This window comes from Gambusia affinis, linkage group LG07 (genome assembly GCF_019740435.1).
Source record: "Gambusia affinis linkage group LG07, SWU_Gaff_1.0, whole genome shotgun sequence".
NCBI lineage: Eukaryota > Metazoa > Chordata > Actinopteri > Cyprinodontiformes > Poeciliidae > Gambusia > Gambusia affinis.
The window spans coordinates 26,244,504-26,262,368 of record NC_057874.1 but is presented as its reverse complement, the minus strand read 5'-3'; the positions used below and the strand labels follow the sequence as shown (position 1 = coordinate 26,262,368).

At 35.5% G+C, this 17,865-nt stretch overlaps 2 protein-coding genes across 3 annotated transcripts; one reads left to right on the top strand and one right to left on the bottom strand.

Moving 5' to 3' along the window:
• The first annotated feature begins 4,806 nt into the window (after positions 1 to 4,806).
• Positions 4,807 to 9,547, top strand: LOC122833490. 2 transcript variants are annotated; one of them, XM_044121086.1, is made up of 6 exons: positions 4,807 to 4,965; positions 5,609 to 6,208; positions 6,297 to 6,407; positions 6,621 to 6,682; positions 7,461 to 7,721; positions 8,988 to 9,547. In XM_044121086.1, exons 1-6 carry the CDS (start codon positions 4,824 to 4,826, stop codon positions 9,051 to 9,053), a joined length of 1,242 nt encoding a protein of 413 aa, XP_043977021.1. In that variant the 5' UTR covers positions 4,807 to 4,823; the 3' UTR covers positions 9,054 to 9,547. The 2 variants fall into 2 exon arrangements, with proteins under 2 accessions (XP_043977021.1, XP_043977022.1); XM_044121087.1 differs by having other exon boundaries at positions 4,825 to 5,079; positions 8,988 to 9,546.
• A 1,446-nt stretch (positions 9,548 to 10,993) lies between these two features.
• rplp2 (ribosomal protein, large P2) lies at positions 10,994 to 13,683 on the bottom strand. The gene is made up of 5 exons (XM_044121084.1): positions 13,576 to 13,683; positions 12,081 to 12,204; positions 11,962 to 12,010; positions 11,272 to 11,373; positions 10,994 to 11,122 (listed from the first exon to the last, which is right to left on the bottom strand). The coding sequence occupies exons 2-5, from the start codon at positions 12,201 to 12,203 to the stop codon at positions 11,046 to 11,048; spliced, it is 351 nt and encodes a 116-aa protein (XP_043977019.1). The 5' UTR covers position 12,204; positions 13,576 to 13,683; the 3' UTR covers positions 10,994 to 11,045.
• Positions 13,684 to 17,865: the final 4,182 nt, after the last annotated feature.

Here is a 17,865-nt window from a genome sequence, read left to right as displayed (position 1 = left end):
CAACTTTGTTGGTACAGTATTACTTAATGTATGGATCCCACAGTGACTTTGCATTTAAATTTTTATAGCCTGTTCATGAACTACAAGACTAACATTATGAATTGAAAAGGAATCCAATAATTTGCTAATGGAGTTAGGAAACTCAATGTTCTCTCAAGATAATAGAAGATGATGAATGAGCAAATAAAGACACTGTTTTGTGTAAAGTGAGGGCCTGGCCTTTTAGTGCTTCACAGAAAATGCCACCTATACCTTGTTTTTGAATGCAGTATTTTGTGAAAAGATCAAAAGAAGATATAAAAAATGCCCAAAAAAATTTTATTCCATGTGAAAGTTTTGATCAATTTCTTTATACATTGCTTTATTTGCTTACATGTTTACTTTATTTGGAAGCATAAAATATAAATACAGCAGTGGTTACAAATGAAAATGCAAAGAATGTTCTTCAAAGCACAAAGTACATTGTGTTGAAAAGGTTACTATGCTCCTTGAACAATTTCAGACTTTTCCATATACCCAAGACAAATACAGTAATTTGCCTCCAGAAATAACCTGTTGACTCAGGGGAACTAAATGCAAATATACCCGATACATTTTAAATGAGAAAAATCATGAGTCATTTTGTTTCTCAGTCACAAAAATGCACTCCAATATAGTGGCCTGTCATAAAATCACAACAAAATACTTAGAGGTATATGGTTGTTAAATGGCAAAATCTGAAAATGTTCAAGGAATCTGAATACATTTGCCTAGTCCTTATACAAACTACAAAAGAGCCAGGGGAATAGTTGTTGTTTAACTACTGCTTCAGAAACATTTCTTAGAAAACACAGAGCATTTGAGCTTAAGAAAATTCCCTAGAGAACTTTAGAAATGTGTTTAAAGTTTGACCTGTTTAAACCAAAAGTAAAAAAAAATAATAATAATTTGGTTTAACACTTCTGGAAATCTCAGGAAAAAAATAGAAAAAGTGCTGTAGAAACCAAGCATAAATGATTGACTAACAATGACTTGCAAAGTAATTCCCGGACAAACACGTGACAATAGTAACAGATTCTAGGTAATATAAAGACACTCATGTGACACGTAAAGTTTTGAAAGAACAATTATTTCTAAAAACATGTTAAATGTTTATTTTATGAAGCTAAACAATTTTTAATTTCCTGGAATTTTTGCTTACCACCTTTCACTATCTGCAGAATGAGAATAGAGTGAATGTTGAAGCACGTTATTTAAATAGTACTTTCAGCAATATTGCTTCTATAAAACAGATTTATTCAGTTAGTAGACATAAATAAAGCTGTTGTATTTTCTTGAGTCTTTTTCTATATGAATTGTGAGCTGCCTTATGCAGCACAAATCATTTTATGATTGGAGAGAAGCACCCCAGGATACACAGAGAAGAAGTAATGACTCAAAGAGATAAAGATTTATGACAGGTAAATGCACAGTGACTGCTCTGCTGTTCTGCTGCAAGCTCCATAGGTCAATGACCAACCCTTTTGGGATGAAACGTGAGTCTCACATTTGTAAAGCTTAACCCCCATGAAAAATGAAGAAGGTGACCTGAAGTATCACAGAGGGCCAGACAGTAAATGGAGCACTGAATTTGGATGACCCCAGGTTGCTTTCCATGACAACAACAAACTGGAAAATTCAGGAAGTCTAATGAATATGACTGAGAAAAGGATTCCAGTCATAAATTTTACACTAAGATAAGTCTGGGTTAATCCGCATGGAGAGCGAGCCTTACTAGAAGTGATGCAAATAACTGACTTAGATATTTATCTACACACCTCATCAATTAAAACACTGTGTGGTACAAGTATTTTAATCAGGACGAAGAACATTGACTAGAAATTAATGCTTACAATATGCTGCTGGATATGCTGCAGCCAAGGCACGATTTATGTACTATTTTGTAGATTATATCTTTGAAATCTCAGCATCAACTATGTTTAGTTCTCAAAAAACAATCTTAATGTAATGTAAAAATATGATTATTTTTGTATTACTCTTGCTCTTTGTTAAATTTAAGTACATAAATTTAAACAAAGGGCATTGGTATTGTTTTTTTAACAATGTCCAACCCTTTATGAATACAATGCACCCATTTTCATGTTCACTGCCATCTAGTGGCTTCCATAGTCACCAGATCAAGTCAGTTCAAAAAGCGGCTTCAACCCAGGGTTAACCAGGTGCACCTGATAAAAGTGACCTCTGAGTGTTTAGATCTTGACAGAGTATAGAACTTAAATTTCATTGGTAAGTGTCCCACCACGTGGAGATTTGGGGGTACTACAAAACAATCCTGTCTTAATTTTTTATTTTGTAACTTGCACTCTCTCATTTATTTCAACTTAACTAAAAATGCACAAAATATTAGAAATACTTGGAATATGTTAGGCTTAACATCAGCTTATGAATTAAAAGCAAGCTAGTGAAATAAGGTCAGCTTATAAACAAAACTATTCTTGGCTGCAAACAGTCCATATGATAGAAAACCTTTGTCTGTAGTTTCTATGGATTTAAAGCTTAGCAATCAGGATAAGATTTTATTTATAGTGATGTGTCACTGAAGCTGAAGCTGAAGCTGGTTTCTTTGTAACCAAGCCTTTTTGGGAAAACCAAGACGTTCCTATTGGTGTTGTAACAAACTAGTTCTGGTCACACAAAGAGGCGAGGAGGGGAAGTTGTTACTACAGGAAGTGTCTGAGATTATGTCAGAGTAGTTTCAGTTTAGTGGTATGTTGGTAATGATAACGTTTTTTATTACTGAAGCAACGTATGCTAAAAACTGCAGCTAAATTATTTGCTGCAATGATCTAGTTGCAATTTCAACCATCCATCCATCCATCCATCCATCCATTTTCTATCCCCAGCTGCGTTCCGGGCGAGAGGCGGGGTCACCCTGGACAGGTCGCCAGTCTGTCGCAGGTGATTTCAACCAGTTGCACTTAAAAGATAAACTGCATTTAACCTTTTAATAGCAGTATCAAAGATTACCAAAGTCAAAATGACAAAATTGAGCTGATCATCACCACAAAACTTTGTTTGTATATATTATTGTACATACACCAGACAGGTCATGCTTGAAGACCAATGTTCCTCTAAACAAGTTAAATCTTGAATGAGTTGTCATTTCTATGAATACAGATACTTTATCCTACAACACTCACAAATCAGTGAGGGTTAATTCACTACATTTTTGTCATCTTTGATTGGGTCAAGTATAAAAGTCAGTGGTCAAGACTGAAGTAGACTGCTATAAAATGAAAAAAAAAAAATTTCCAAATGTGGTTTATAAAACTTATATTCCTAAGGACACTTCAAAAAGGAGAATTAATATAAGGGGCTAGTGCCAAGACAGAATTAAATAATCTTTATGTATTGTGACATATAGAGTTAATAACAAAGCTCTTTAATCGATATAATCCAGGTCAGGTATTACCATTTTGAGTATTGCCTTTGCGAACCTGAGCCATGTAAAATGGCCGTAATGTCAGCTGTACAGAACAATGAACCTGAGCTGATATACTTTAACCTATATACATAAAATCTGTCTTTCTGACTGCCTGTTTTTTGTACTTATTCCCTCTGACATTAGCCGGTGGTTGGCCGGAAATGATCATTGAACATCTTTGATCCTGAAATCTGGCGGTTCTAGTTTCCCCAACCTCTTCCATGCATTTTGTTGCAGCCAAATTTCCCTGAAATTCATGCCATGTTCTCACATGCGGCTGTATTTTGCAACTTAAGCCAAGTACACAGCTTTGAGGAAGGAAATTTGATTAAAATATGTCATAGCGGTGAGGCGTATAATGAATCCCATACCTTAAAAACGTTAAAATGCCAGCACCACCATACAGACATTTTAGAAACAGCAGCAGAACAGGATGAATACTCTTGCAGTGTTTGTGTTGTGTCAACAAGATAACAGAGAAAAGGAAAATAAAAGCTTCTGTCTCTAAGCACTGTATGTTTGGTTGAGGAATACAGTTCCTCTTTGAGTCCTGTTTTTATTCTGAAGTCACCATTTAAAAGTTTCAAATTTAAATAATGGGCAGGATAGCACGATAAAATCAAAATTTCAAATAGAAAATTTGGAAGACTGCTAAACAACCCCAATCTTAAGCTTCAATGTGGCTAATGTGCAGTTACATCGACACCTGCACAAAAAAAGCTCTTAAAGCAACATTTGCACTTATCTTTAGAAATCTTCATGAAACATCCTAATCTTGATTTTCTGCAGTACATAAAATTCTAAAATGCACATGGATAGGGAAGTCTTGCTATTTTCTGACATACAGCTCGGCAACTGTTAATTATCTCGAGAATAACTAAATTCCCGCAGAGTGGATTACCTCGTTATGAGTCATACAGTTAGCAAAACACATCGAAATACTGACCATGACACATAATGATAAAATAGTTATTTAGATTTGACAGAAAAATCTGGGTAGAAACCTTAAGAAACAAAGATAGGACGAATATTATAATCATTCTTCCTAAGAATGATTAATAAGAATCATTCTTAAGAAGAACGATTAATAGGAATCATACTTAAGAAGAATGATTCTTATTATTCTGCATTTTACACTCTAAAATCTAGATTTAGAAATATCAGAAATTTCAGCTCTTCAACCTGGGTTATTCTTAGGACATATTTCTGAAAAGCGGTGAAATAACTCTTTACAAAATATAAAGATTTATTCTTATTTTTTCTTTAGACAGGAACACCCTTTTACAGGAAACACGTTGCTTTGACTTCCTATTAAACGTGGCCAATTATTACACTGCGCAGCTAAAGAGAAACCGTAAACATGGTCCGATACCGACGACTATGTAATCCCGGAAAACATACCAGGTGGACGGCGCAAAATCCCCTAGTGTCGCTTTACCTTATCTCAGGTGTTCAGGTGAAAGCGGCGACGTATTTCGCAGTGGGAGGAACTCCGGGTCTCGGTGAGCAGGTAAATTAGTCTCTTTATAAGACATAAGCCTGTCAACAGCGAGTACCTTCAAAACCCGCGATCTGAATATTTCATGCGGATAATTTAACGATTTCAACGGGTAAAGGTGAGTTAACTAACAGAGTAACTTGACCTTTATTACGTTTTGTTTTTCTTCCTTCTTTGACCTTTAAACAGTATTTAAAAACGCGTCTCTATTTGTGTCGGAGTAATAACGGCATTATCTAACACAACTTAATTATACTTTCATGTTTCATCTGCGTTTTAAAGACTGTTTAGAACAGTAGATAAAAAATAAAACACAGAGTGAACTGTAATTGTCTTAAGATCCTATGTGTTGCTTCAGAAATAGATCAAGACATGATGCATTTTTTTTATCAACTTAATATTTTTTAACGTTTTTTTTTTAAACTGGCCCTAAGGAATCATGATCATGAACGTGAGCAACATTAAAATATTAATTACCGTAATATTCTTCATCAATAAAGACAATATAATAAGATATTTTTTTTGAAAAAGTGAGTAAAAATTATGTTATTTAACAGTATGAATAAATTAATGTAAATAAATGTAATTTTCAACTCAAATATTTAAATCTAATAAAATATGGTACACTTTTCTCTTCTTCTTCTCAGAAGCCACCATGGAAACAGCAACAGAAAAACAAAGGCCTGCTCACGGCCAGATAATCTCTGTGCCCCATAAGGACACAGTGCGTCTCCTGGAGGTTTACGTCAAGCGGAGCCTCAGCCTGAATGAGGGCAGCCTAAGGCCAAAGAAAGCAGGGACGAAGGAAAAGTGGGTGACCCTGTCCAAAAGGTATAGACGATCCTCCAGCGACCCTTCGCTACACTTGCACGAGGCATTAAATCACAGTGAATCTAGTGTGCCTCCTGTGGCTGAACCCCAGATGTATGAAACCATGAAAGACCCTGAGGAATCAGAGGAGCCAGAAAACAAGATTCAAAAGACCAAAAAGACCAAGAAACCCTCATTTTGGAAGACTTTGCGTGGCATTTTCAAGAATGAGGACAAAGAAGAAGATCAAGACAGTCTATCAGAGGTGTTTGACAATTCAAACCAATCAACTAACTGCCAGGCCACAACTCAGATCTTCTTTCAAAAGAAATCATTCAGGAAAAAGTCCTTAACAAGGAAATTGTCCAAAAGGCAGTCTCTGAGATCAATTAAATTTGGTAAAGATGTCAACTCTACTGACAGCACTGGAGTAGAAGGTAACTGTTACAGAAATGAAGATTCACATTACTGTCATGTTACTGCATTTAAAAACTGCTCATTAATATCCAAACATTTGCTTAACAGCTGTGATCAGCGTCGAACCGACATACGCCTACTATGAGAAAGTATCAGAAGAACTTGAAAAAATTGTACATGAGGTCAAAGAACAAGAGGAAACGGAAATTCTGTCAAATGGTAAAAAATGGGTTATTTTGCTCGTAGTTCACAGCTGTTAAAAATAGTTCATTGCTGATGGTATGGTGTGGGGGAAAAAACTTAACAAAACTGGAACTAGAAGTACTGAAGGGAGGAAATAAATGCATAGTAGCATTAACATTTAAAGAGATTCTGTTCAATAAAACCTGTTCGGAAAATATATTAATAGTTCCTGTTTGTGTTTGTTTTCAGAGGAAGTTATCAAAAGGATTGTTGCTTTGACCATACAAGAGGGTGATGCCATTGATGACAAGGTGGGTATTTCTTCCTATTGTCAGTGAAAAAGTATTAGTTGAAAATAACAGAGTAGTTTTTAGTAACTGGATACCAGGGTTAAGAGCTAAAGAAACAGCAAAGATATGGTTAACAAGGAAACAATTGTTTTAAATATAAAAGTTGAAAAACAATTTTAAAAAGTACAGTTAAGTTCAGGCTTTAAATCATCTATCTGCACCTCTGTTAGAGGCATGTTTTTGAAAACACAGCAAAATGACTAAGATTAGAAAAGAGGAAGAGCTTTATAAAGTACATGTTTAGTCATAGAAGGTTTGAAAACCAACCACAAGTCATGTGATTTCTGTGACATATGATCTGTTGAAACAGTTTTATATTAACTCACTTTAGACCTATAAGTGAACAAGCCAACAGTTGTTAACTAATTGTATGTGCTTTGCAAAATGTAATATAAGATAAAAAGGTACAATTAAGGCATAGTTTTAACCCAGTGATTTCCTGTTTGTATTTTCTAATGCAGCACTTTACTGTGTTTTTTTTTTATTATTATTTTTAGTTAAGCTGTTGAGTATTTGTAGACTTTTAATATTTTTTGCTCCTTAAAGTGCACACAGTACAATATTACAGAAAATATTGCAGTGAATCAGCTGCCTAACAGCTTTCAAGTAATCATTAACCACATTTACAGAATCACTTTGGATTTGGATTACAGTAAAAGGATTGTCTTTGCTGCATTATCTCAAGTAGGTCAAAACATACTTTTCCCCCTGATAGCTTTATTGTCCTTATCTCCTTCAGCTGAAAGATAACCCCATGCTGAGCAGCTTTTTCCAGCGCATGACTTACTCCTCCTTCCAGAAGATGGCAGATGCTTACCTGGAGAAAGAGGCAAAGTCAACCCACAAGCCGCCCACTGTGCTACCTACAGCACCCGAACTGGTCAAACTGGCTTTCACTCTTGACTTTACGGCCATGGTAGCTGGGCTTTCCAAACAGAACGTTGGTCACATCATTTGCCTCGGGAGCCGTTATCTGCTGGACCGATTTGAATACAGACAGGTGAGAATGCTAAAGAATGGATTATAGTCAAGAATCAAATTTCTTGAATTTTGATCGTTTTCAAGCATAAGGAATGTCAAGCTCTAAATTGTACTATTAGGTTGTTTCTATTGTGAAAACGTTACAAATACTGTCGTTTCTTAGGATCACAATGTTTACACAAGTGAATTACCTTTATTTGAAACAAAACAATCTATATTACTATTGTCTTATTGGCACAACATATTGATTACAGTAAGGAATAATGTTGGTTACACCTATTAATTTTTTGAGAAATGGACTTAAAACAAAAATTACAGATACTTCTACCAAAAACAGTATTTCAATCTGGAGAGACTCACAAAGAGAAGAAAATAGCAGTTAAAAAGATTTAATGGTACAATTCTTTGGCGCTCGGACCCGGCAGAAGACCACGAGCTGAGGATCGCCGTGAACAGGCGGTCTGCTCGGCGAGCTCGGAGTCTTCCCCCCGGGACCGAATCTGGTGGTGGAGCGGAGCCTGGAGATGGGAGAACACGTAGGATTCTAGAGTATGTCCCTCATGGTGAAGGTGGAGATGGGGAGGAGGTGGGTCGAAGCACGGCTGACGAGCAGGAAGCCCCCAGGGTAGCTTGAACTCTTGAAGGTGTCCTTGGACGACGATTGGCTGGAGCGGCGTGGAGCTCCGTTCCGGATTGGCTGAGGCCAGGCGTGGTGATTAGATGATGTGGTGAAGCTGGTCGAGTCTCCCAGTTTGAATTTTCGCCTAAGCTCCATATCACTAAAAAGCTAATAACTTAAGTTCAATTTCAACATGTGAAACTAATATTTAGACTCATTATTTACATGAATAGACATGTCAGTCTTTTATTCCTGTTATTTTTGAGGATTATGCTTAAATCTAACAAAAATCCCAAATTAAATTTCTTAGAAAACTAAATTTCACACAAAATCACTAAGCAAGAAAGTGTGCAGAAGTACTGAAATTATTAAACTGAATCTGATTGTCTTATTTAAGATGCAACTTTAGTGCAAGTTAAATAATTTAGCAGGAATTTTAAAACAACCACCTAATCTGTCTTTTTTGCAAGCAAAGTAAAGGTGTAGGTAAAAATGTAAAACTTAAAATCCTAGAAAAAGTGTTACAGATATTCATTTCCAGTTTGAAACCTTAGCTGTTTCAAACCTCACTATATCTTGATAGCAGAAGTCAGGCAATATCTAACTACTAAGTACAAATGTAAAAATTAAAAATTTTGTTTTAATATCTTTTCTTGTTTCTTTCAGGCATGCACAGACCACCCCTGGTCTGACAGCAATGATGTAGACAGTGTTCTTCTAACAGGCAAATGATTCTGAGATCTGCCCAACTATCCACATCCCCACAGATGTGACTACATAACTGCATAAACTCCACTTTATGAACATTGTCTGAAAACTTAAGTTATTGTGCTTGAATAAATTTACTAAGCTGAAAATGAAAAAGCAGGATGTTTTCTCAGAAAGCCGTCACTTGACAGGCCAAATGCAATAAATCCAATCTTATTGAGCCACCCATAGACAAGTACCGAACTGAACTGTAATCGCGCTGTTAGATTCATATTTAGGTGCTTCTCTAAGAGACACTACAATGGAAGGCTCTTTTGCCAAATTTGAAAATTTGTAACAATAAGAAAAGAGTGCAATATTTTCTTCTGTATGGGTAACTGAGCTCTTGTATTGTGTGTACCAAAACTGTGACTTTTTGTTATGAATGTTGGCATTCATAATGTTAACTCTGATCTTGTTAAATACTAAAATGAGTTTTATTTTTTAATAAACATATCTATGCTTCTTAACATGGTTGGCAGCTCTTTCATTCACTGACACATAAGCAGGAAACAAACTAGAAATGAAGTACAGCTTGTCAAAATTAAAGACCTATTTCTCATAAGTGAAGAGAAACATTACATGAGGTGTACTGCTTCTTGTCCTTTGTGTGGGGAGGGTGCAGTTTATCTGAATGAGTCAAACTGTTGATACACCTGGAGGATAAAGAGCTGCTTGGACTTGTTTCCCGGAAAGGGTGAACTCATTGGATTAGTTTTTATTTGCACTAGAATGGATTTTATCTACTTTCACAACTCAAACTTGGATCAAACTGGGGTCGGGAGTCCAACAGAGATATATATATATATAAGTTCATTTGCAGATAACCAGTAACAGGTCACAAGACTACATGCCAACTTGTAATTACAAGATGGCATGGTATGTCTATTAGCTATTATGACTAAGGAGAGCATAATGGCTCTCTGCTGCAGCATGAAGCGTGCATAACCTACCAGAAATAATGATCATTCAGTGGAAAACTACTATATCCAGTGCACTGCCATGCAACAGATGAACTTACATACAACAGAGAAAATGGCAGACAAGTGGAGATCATGTTACCTGCACATACAAGGAGCATAATTCACTTAAGTATGGCAAGAATCACAATAAAATGTTAAATGTAATGCAAAGCCAAGTTAGAATTTGACTTTAAAATCTAGGCTTCAAAAAATATTTCCACATTAATATATTTTTTTTTCAATAGAGTAATTCACAGACAACACATAAAAATTGGCAGGTGAAATCTGCTCAAGTGACATCTTCCATGACAAGTTAATTACTTGCTCAATCAAGATTATGCCTGATTGTGTGATCAGTTCTCAAAGATGAATTGTCAAGATGATGTTGACTCACATGTTACACCACAAAGAGAAAAACATGGCTTCTGTTTGCAAACAGTAGTTTTAACAAAGAATTAGTTAGAACTTTGACTCAGTCAGACCTCAAGCCCTGTACAATATGAACTCTTATGAAACCATACTTTGGTTTGAGTGGTTTTGCCTTTCTAATACCTTTAGCGTGAGAAATACCCATTGTGGGGAATTGGGAATTTCACAATTTTTCTTTGCTTAGACTGGAGAACAAAAGCTAACACTTCTGTTTTAACGTTGTACGACATAAATTAAATCTTGCCACAATGGTAAGTCAAAAGTTCACAAATTTTTGTTTCATGTAGATGCATATAGAATAAATACATATATTCATATATGCTGACCTTGTGTTTGGGCATTTGGTTTTGTCTCTTCAAACTGCAGTTTTTATGTTTTTGTGGTCTCACAAATTGACTACAACCACATGCAGCGATGGGATTGTTTAATGGAGTCTTAATGCATGTTCTACACAAATAATCAGACATGAAAAACTGACATTATGAAGCCTAAAAATATAAAGATTTTTAAAACACAAAGACAAATAGTCAGATGTCTGTGTAAACCTTTTACATTTTTATTGCTTTTTATACACTGAGAAGGACGATTAATCAAAGAGTCCGAAGCCCATGTCTTCATCTGACTCTTCAGATTCCTCTTTCTTCTCTTCTTTTTTCTCTTCCGCTGGAAACGAAAGTAAAACCAGCACTTCAATGTAGGTAAAACTATACAATTGTCACAGAAAACACTCAAAAAACCTGAGTGTACCTTACATTTACAAATTATTGTATATGTAGCTTCATGTTTACTTGTGTACAAAGACATAGACATACCAGCAGCAGGTGCAGCCCCAGTTACAGCGGCCCCACTACCAGCAGCTGCCACTGGTGCTGCTACAGCACCACCTGCTGGTACAGAGGCTAACTTGGAGAGGCCTAGAAATAGAAAGACAAAAAGGTTAGTAAACTTTCATCTGTAGCATAAACTGTAAAGTTATGTACCATATTTTTCGGACTACAAGCTGCAACTTTTTTCCCATGCTTTGAAACATGCGGCTTATAACCCAGTTGGCTTTTTTGTGGATTTTTCTGCAACAGCCACGGGGCTCTTTAGCAGAAAGTGAATCATTGGAAGTCAAAATTGGAAATCAAAGAAGAAAGTGGTGATTTTCATTTAGAACAAGCACATGCTTGTTCTCGACAGAGAAATGGTTTCAAACTCATCATGGAAACAACATGAAGAAGTTCATATGATGCTGTTTTTAAGTTGAAGGCTATCGATCTGGCAGTACAGATCGATAGCCATTGTACATCCTTAATAGCAGATTTATTAAGGATGCAGCCCTCTGCATCCTTGTGGAAAACTGAGAGCAGCAGAGATACCAGCGGCTTATAACCCGGTGCAGTGTATGCTGTATATGTACGGTTCATACGTTTTTTTTTTTTTTTTTTACTTTGTGGGTGTGACTTACAGTGAGGGGAGCTCTATAGTCCGAAAAATACGGTAAATTAAAGAGTCCTTACCTGAATTCATGACTTGGTTGATGTCTTTTCCATTCAGTTCACTAATTACCTGATAAATGAGTAAGACTTTTACTACATGGCATCTACAAACAGAACTTCACAATCATTATATTACATACTTTATTCAAGCGTTCGTCATCAGCCTCAATTCCCACGCTGCTCAGGATCTCCTTGATGTCTTTTGCAGAGGGGTTGGTGTTCCCACCGAGAACAGCGAGCAGGTAAGCGGCCACGTAACGCATTCTGGAAATAACATGGTAAATGAGCAAGCTGTGTCAAGTTATCCATAAAGCATGCAAGCTCAAAAATTACAACAAATAATGGTTTAGAACTTGTGAGGTTCATTTACAATGAAAAGAATCCCAACACATGTAAAACACTGTTGGTTTGCAAGTAGTGCAATTTAAAACTGCAGAATTTCAAAAATTGCAGTTTTCGAGACTTAAAAAAATAAAATAATCATACCAAAGATTTTCGCAGAGGCAAATGTTATACTAACAGAATGAGAACATTTTATTTTTTATATCAAATTAAAAATTAATTAATTAATCCCTGAAGCTGCTACCCCCACGACCCGACCCCGGATAAGCGGAAGAAGATGGATGGATGGATGGATGGATGGATGGATGGATGGATGGATGGATGGATTAAAAATGAATCCCAACAACTTTGTTGTGCTTGACAAATCATCAAGAAAGTTAATGATGTCACATCGTTGACATCATTTTCTACTTAATTAGCATTATGTTGGCAATTAGTCAAAAAAACAGTTATTCTGTGCTCTAGTTCAGCTAGCCTCTTTGTACCTCAGTTTTGTACTTGTGTCCCCAATTAGTATTTTCCTAAACTGCTTCGTATATCTAAATAAACCACTTTCTACCTACGAAGAATTAAGTATTATGAGGTGCTAAAACTTTTAACTCACATATATAAGTAAGGTATGTCATTAGTTAAAAGTTATTCTAATTATCTTTAAAATTGTACCCAATTTTGCTTAAATTTTACTGATTGCTCAATTTCTTACCTAAAAAGAATTCAGGAAGAAACAACGTAGCAAGACGTTACGAAAAGGCAAAACGACCAGTGTCCTTTGTGTTGTTTAAAACCTGAATATAGTATTATTGCCACATTTGGTTAAGGGAGAAAAAGAAGTTTTCAGAGCTTAGACGTGAAATTAAGCCTCTTAAAAATGTACACAGCGTCCGAGTCTAGTACAGATTTATTCATGATCATGTAAACACGAGGAATGGGATTTCACCTTAGCGTTGCTAATTTTAGCTTTGTTTTTGATGAACTCAAAAACAGTCAACGGATATCACACACGACCAAATAAACGGTCATATTGTTGGATTTTGTTTTATACAGCCTAAGCCTACCTACCTACGTTATTTGTCAGATGTAAACCGTGCCATGTATAGTATATATCACAGCTAAAACAGGCAGCAGCATGCGGCCATGGTTTCAAACTACTTTCTAGTTCTAACTGCGTAGCAAGACACATAGACGCGTTCATCACGATTTAAGCACAAAATATAAGTGTGTGCTTTATTAATATAGGATGATACAGAAAGTGGTCTACACAACATGGTATAAAAGGTGTAAATTTTGACTTACTTTAAGTCTAAATAGACACGAAACGTCGGTCACGCTAAGCAATCCGGAAGAGGGAGGGAGGTGGTCCCGGAAGTTGAAAAGGACTGGATATGACATTCTCATTGGCTGGTTTGTATGCCAGACAAATTTCGTGAAACCTACTAAGCTCTGCTCCCTTCTTTGTTTACAACATATAAAGTTTTTTGGGGGGAGTTTGTTGGTCAAGTAAAAAATCTATTCTGATTACAGATTTGTTTTAAATTTATTTTTTTATTTTTTATTTAAAATAAAAAATAATGTGTTACACAACGCTTAGCAACGCTGTGTAATAAAAAAAATAAAAAATGTCTCTCTAAGCAGCTAAACCTGTGCAGAACTGTCTGCATGGTTGGAGATACAATTATTAATCATTTAATGTATGCTGATGACCTAGTGGTTTTTAGTCTAAGTTCAGCTGGTCTTCAGGAGCTGCTTAATGTTTGTTCAGTATATGTTTGTGTTTGTTCACCATTTTGATCTGTCGCACTAAGGAGGACAAAAATAGACTATTTCCAAATTTCAAACTGTCTGGGACTTTATTAAATGTCTCAAGTGAAGTGAAATATCTTGGTCATGTATTGACAGACCGTCTGTCTGATGATGGGGACATTTACCGTCAGGTTCAAATGTTATACGCTCAGGCAAATATCCTTGTCTGTAAATTTGGATTCTGTTCTGATGAAGTGAATTGAAGGTGGCTTATAATGATGCACTAAGACTTTTGTTAAATAAACCCAGATGGTCGAGTGCCAGTGAACTGTTTGTATCTGCTCGAGTCAGCACTTTGATGGCTGTTTTAAGAAAGCATATGTATAAATTTATTTGTCGTTTAAACCAGTATAACAATAGAATTATACTACTGTTGACTAATGTTAAATATAGTGCAGTAAAATACTCATCTGTACTCTGGAGACATTGATATGATTGCCTTCTGAATGGCTAGGAGTTATTTATTTTTATTTTTTGTACTTTTTTATTCTTTTATCATCTTTGTTTTCTTTTTATGTAATCTGGACTCTGAGTCTGTAATAAAATCTATCTATCTATCTATCTATTTAATTTAGGATTAAATATGTAAAACCATAGTAATCTCGCAAATATATTCAAACGTTTCATTTTTTTCATAAAATTCGATACAGATTAAAATAAAAACTAAAACAAAAAACAGCAAAGTGTTCTCATCTTTCTAGTGCAACTGCAGAACCAGTCTTTAACAGGGCATTCATTTAGTCAACTAAGACCTGTTCATTTTAAATATTGGATTTCTACATAACCTAATTTGCAAAATTTCCTGTTAAATCCTATTTTCAAGGATTACTTCACATTTTTACCAATTTGCTGGTAATTTGACAATGCAGAAAGAGGCCAGTACACACAAGTCAGTTAAAGCCATACACAAAGTTGCAAAATATTTGTTTTATTATGTAGCTGTAGTTCCTGTAGACGAACTACAGTCTACAGGAGCTAGACTGCATTCTGTAGTCTAGCTCCTGTAGACTACAGAATCTCACAAGTTCTAAGTTCCTGTAGAAACTGTTCATGTAACGGTTTTCACTGTTACATAAATATCACATGAAATACAAAATGTTTAAAAGGAATAATGTGAACACCATTTTTCACATCCTACAATTCAGCCAGCTCCTCTTGTCTCTCCTGAGTGAAGAGCAAGTTGATCAGAAACACGACAGAGTCTGACACAAACTCTGCTATCTTCTTCCAATTTGACACATACCAAATTTTATACAAACATTCGATTAGCAAAACCAACACAAAGATAATTAAAAAGACAAGGAAGATACGATCCATATAATAGTTTGCCTTTTCTCTGAAGGTCCATTGCCCCCATGGTTGCGCACGCTGACTTTCTCCATATTTACTGAAATGCAGCAAAGCTTGCTGTTCATCATCCAGGTCTTCTTCTGGAGCCTCTGGATCCTGGCTGCCATTCGTTTCATCAGTGTTTGCCATTTTACAGTTCCAAATGTAAACTGCTATCAGAAGCTTGAGGACAGAAAGGAAAACAAGATGCCAGTGTTTCTATTCAAACCTGGATAAAAAAAACATCAAAAACTTTAGTCTTACAAGTATGAAGCGTCCTACCTTGAAGAAGATTTATATTTTAGATTTGAGAAATATCGAAGAAGTACATCAGAAAATGAGACATTTATCTTCTTTGCTTCTTTTTTAGACTATGCTTCTGTATCTTAAGCATATGTTAGGCCATAGAAAACAGAAACAGCGCATGAAGCCAGTAATGCCAACTTGGTTATATGGTATCTCTGTCACTAAGACAAGGGCTAAGGATTTAACCATGCTCAGCAGTTTGAAATCCCTCAGCAAGGAGGGGAGGCCGACAGATGGTAATATACGTATTAATGAGTTCATGACTAAGAGACAGACAGAAACAGAGAGGCATAGTTTTAACATTTTCTTCCATAACACTTCAAAAAAGTAAATATCGTTATAGAGCAGAATTCTTTTTATTACTGTAAATGTGGTATTTACCACACACAGAATCTGAAAATTGCATGAATTTTGCAAGAAATTCACATATTTTATTCCAAAACACTTCTGTGGAAACTAGCCAGGAGTCAAACTGATGACAAAGCAGACCTACTGCAGAAGCTTTGGGTTTAGAGTTGGAATAAATCAGCTTAATGTTCTTTGGGTAATTGATTCAGATGGTCCAATGCTTTTCACCTCTCTGCAACATCTTTTGATATATGGCCCAGAGAAGCTGAATTAGCTAAACCAAGCCCTGCATTCTGTGGTAAAGACTTGGCACCAAATTGCTTGTCTTTGTCGTAGTTCTGTTCCATGGAAAGCAGTCTATTATTTAGCAGTCTGAGCAGAGTAATATAATTCCTATGCATATTGAACAGTGATATAATAAAAAAAGGTTAAACAGAATAACAACCACACTTAACCTCTAATGACAAAATATTAGCCTTTAATATGTTTTTCTTTTTTTTTTCTTGACAATAAAATCTTCTTTTGGTCAGTTCTGATGTTTTGACCCAGTTCCAAACTTTTTAAATTGTGACCAATAAAATTCGAGTGGAAGAATCTTGTGGAACATTTCAACTCACATTAGCCGGTTGAAATGTTAATGGATTAACACTGACATGAAGACACCATGAAAACAAAGACAATCTTGACTCAAATGAAAGCAAAGAAAAAGTTGAGGAATTTGAAAAGAACATTTTTATTACACCCATTATTGTTTGAAATGAAAGTAAATGATTCACAGGGTTATGATTGTTTCAATAGTTTTGGTCATTTAGCAAACACAGACAAATTTAGTATTGGTTAATATGACAAAAGACAATGAATATTCATAAGACAGACAAGTCTGTGGAAGGAAAATGCAGTTGACATTTGAATTCTTAATGAGTGCTAAAATATTTATGTTAAATTTGTCCATAACATCCCCAGCAAACCATGGGTCTGTTGCCCTTTTGTGCACTTAACTTTTAATAACAGTGGATTTTGTCAACACCCATTTATTCTTTTTACAAATTTGGCAAACATATCCTATTAATTAAAAAAAATAAAAATAAAAATCTCCAACTTGGTCTTCCACATGGAGGGGTGCTAACTTCAATGTTTGGGAGCAAGTAGTCCTAAACTGCAATACTTGCAATAGTATTTGTGCATAGTGTCTTACAATTTGGTTACCACGGTCGACTAGTTCAAGCAGCATATCATCACATTTTTTCAGTAATATCAGGACAACCTAAATAGAAATATTATGAGAAGTCTATCCAACATTTTCACTTTAAATTAAGAAGAGAAAAGGTAATAAATGAGTGTAACATATGTTCCCATAAATAACTGTAATTAGAACTAACACACCCAGAAAAAAAATGCAACTTTAAATCAGAAGCACAGTTATATCACAGTGTTCGCATTATAAGGAAAAAGGCATTAGGCGGAAAATGGCATACGCACTTGATAATAGGAGGATGCTTTTTAACACAGAAGTCTCACAATATGGCTTTTGTTGCACAGACAATAAAATCTGTTTAATTTCCCGTTCATGTGCAATATTTATAAAATGCTTTTTCTGATGCACAAAAGCTTTCTGATATCCTTGTAGACTTGTGGTATTATATATTGCAGCCTTATTTTCTTGTGAATTGTCATTTACAAAAAAAAGGATTTAATACATGGCTGCCTGGTAAAGAAAATTGTGGCTAGGGATCTGGAGTTTGGATGTTCTCCCATGTGTAGATTCTTTTTGGTTACTCCCATCGTTCAAAGTTATGTAGT

Excerpts from the sequence above, each read along its gene's own strand:
- LOC122833490 (XM_044121086.1), top strand. The coding sequence starts at position 4,824 with ATGGTCCGATACCGACGACTATGTAATCCCGGAAAACATACCAGGTGG. Across the intron at positions 6,408-6,620 it reads AACGGAAATTCTGTCAAATG|AGGAAGTTATCAAAAGGATT; the intron begins GTAAAAAATGGG and ends GTTTGTTTTCAG. Across the intron at positions 7,722-8,987 it reads ACCGATTTGAATACAGACAG|GCATGCACAGACCACCCCTG; the intron begins GTGAGAATGCTA and ends TGTTTCTTTCAG.
- rplp2 (XM_044121084.1), bottom strand. The coding sequence starts at position 12,203 with ATGCGTTACGTGGCCGCTTACCTGCTCGCTGTTCTCGGTGGGAACACC. Across the intron at positions 12,011-12,080 it reads ATGACGAACGCTTGAATAAA|GTAATTAGTGAACTGAATGG; the intron begins GTATGTAATATA and ends CTCATTTATCAG. Across the intron at positions 11,123-11,271 it reads TGGGGCTGCACCTGCTGCTG|CGGAAGAGAAAAAAGAAGAG; the intron begins GTATGTCTATGT and ends TTTCGTTTCCAG.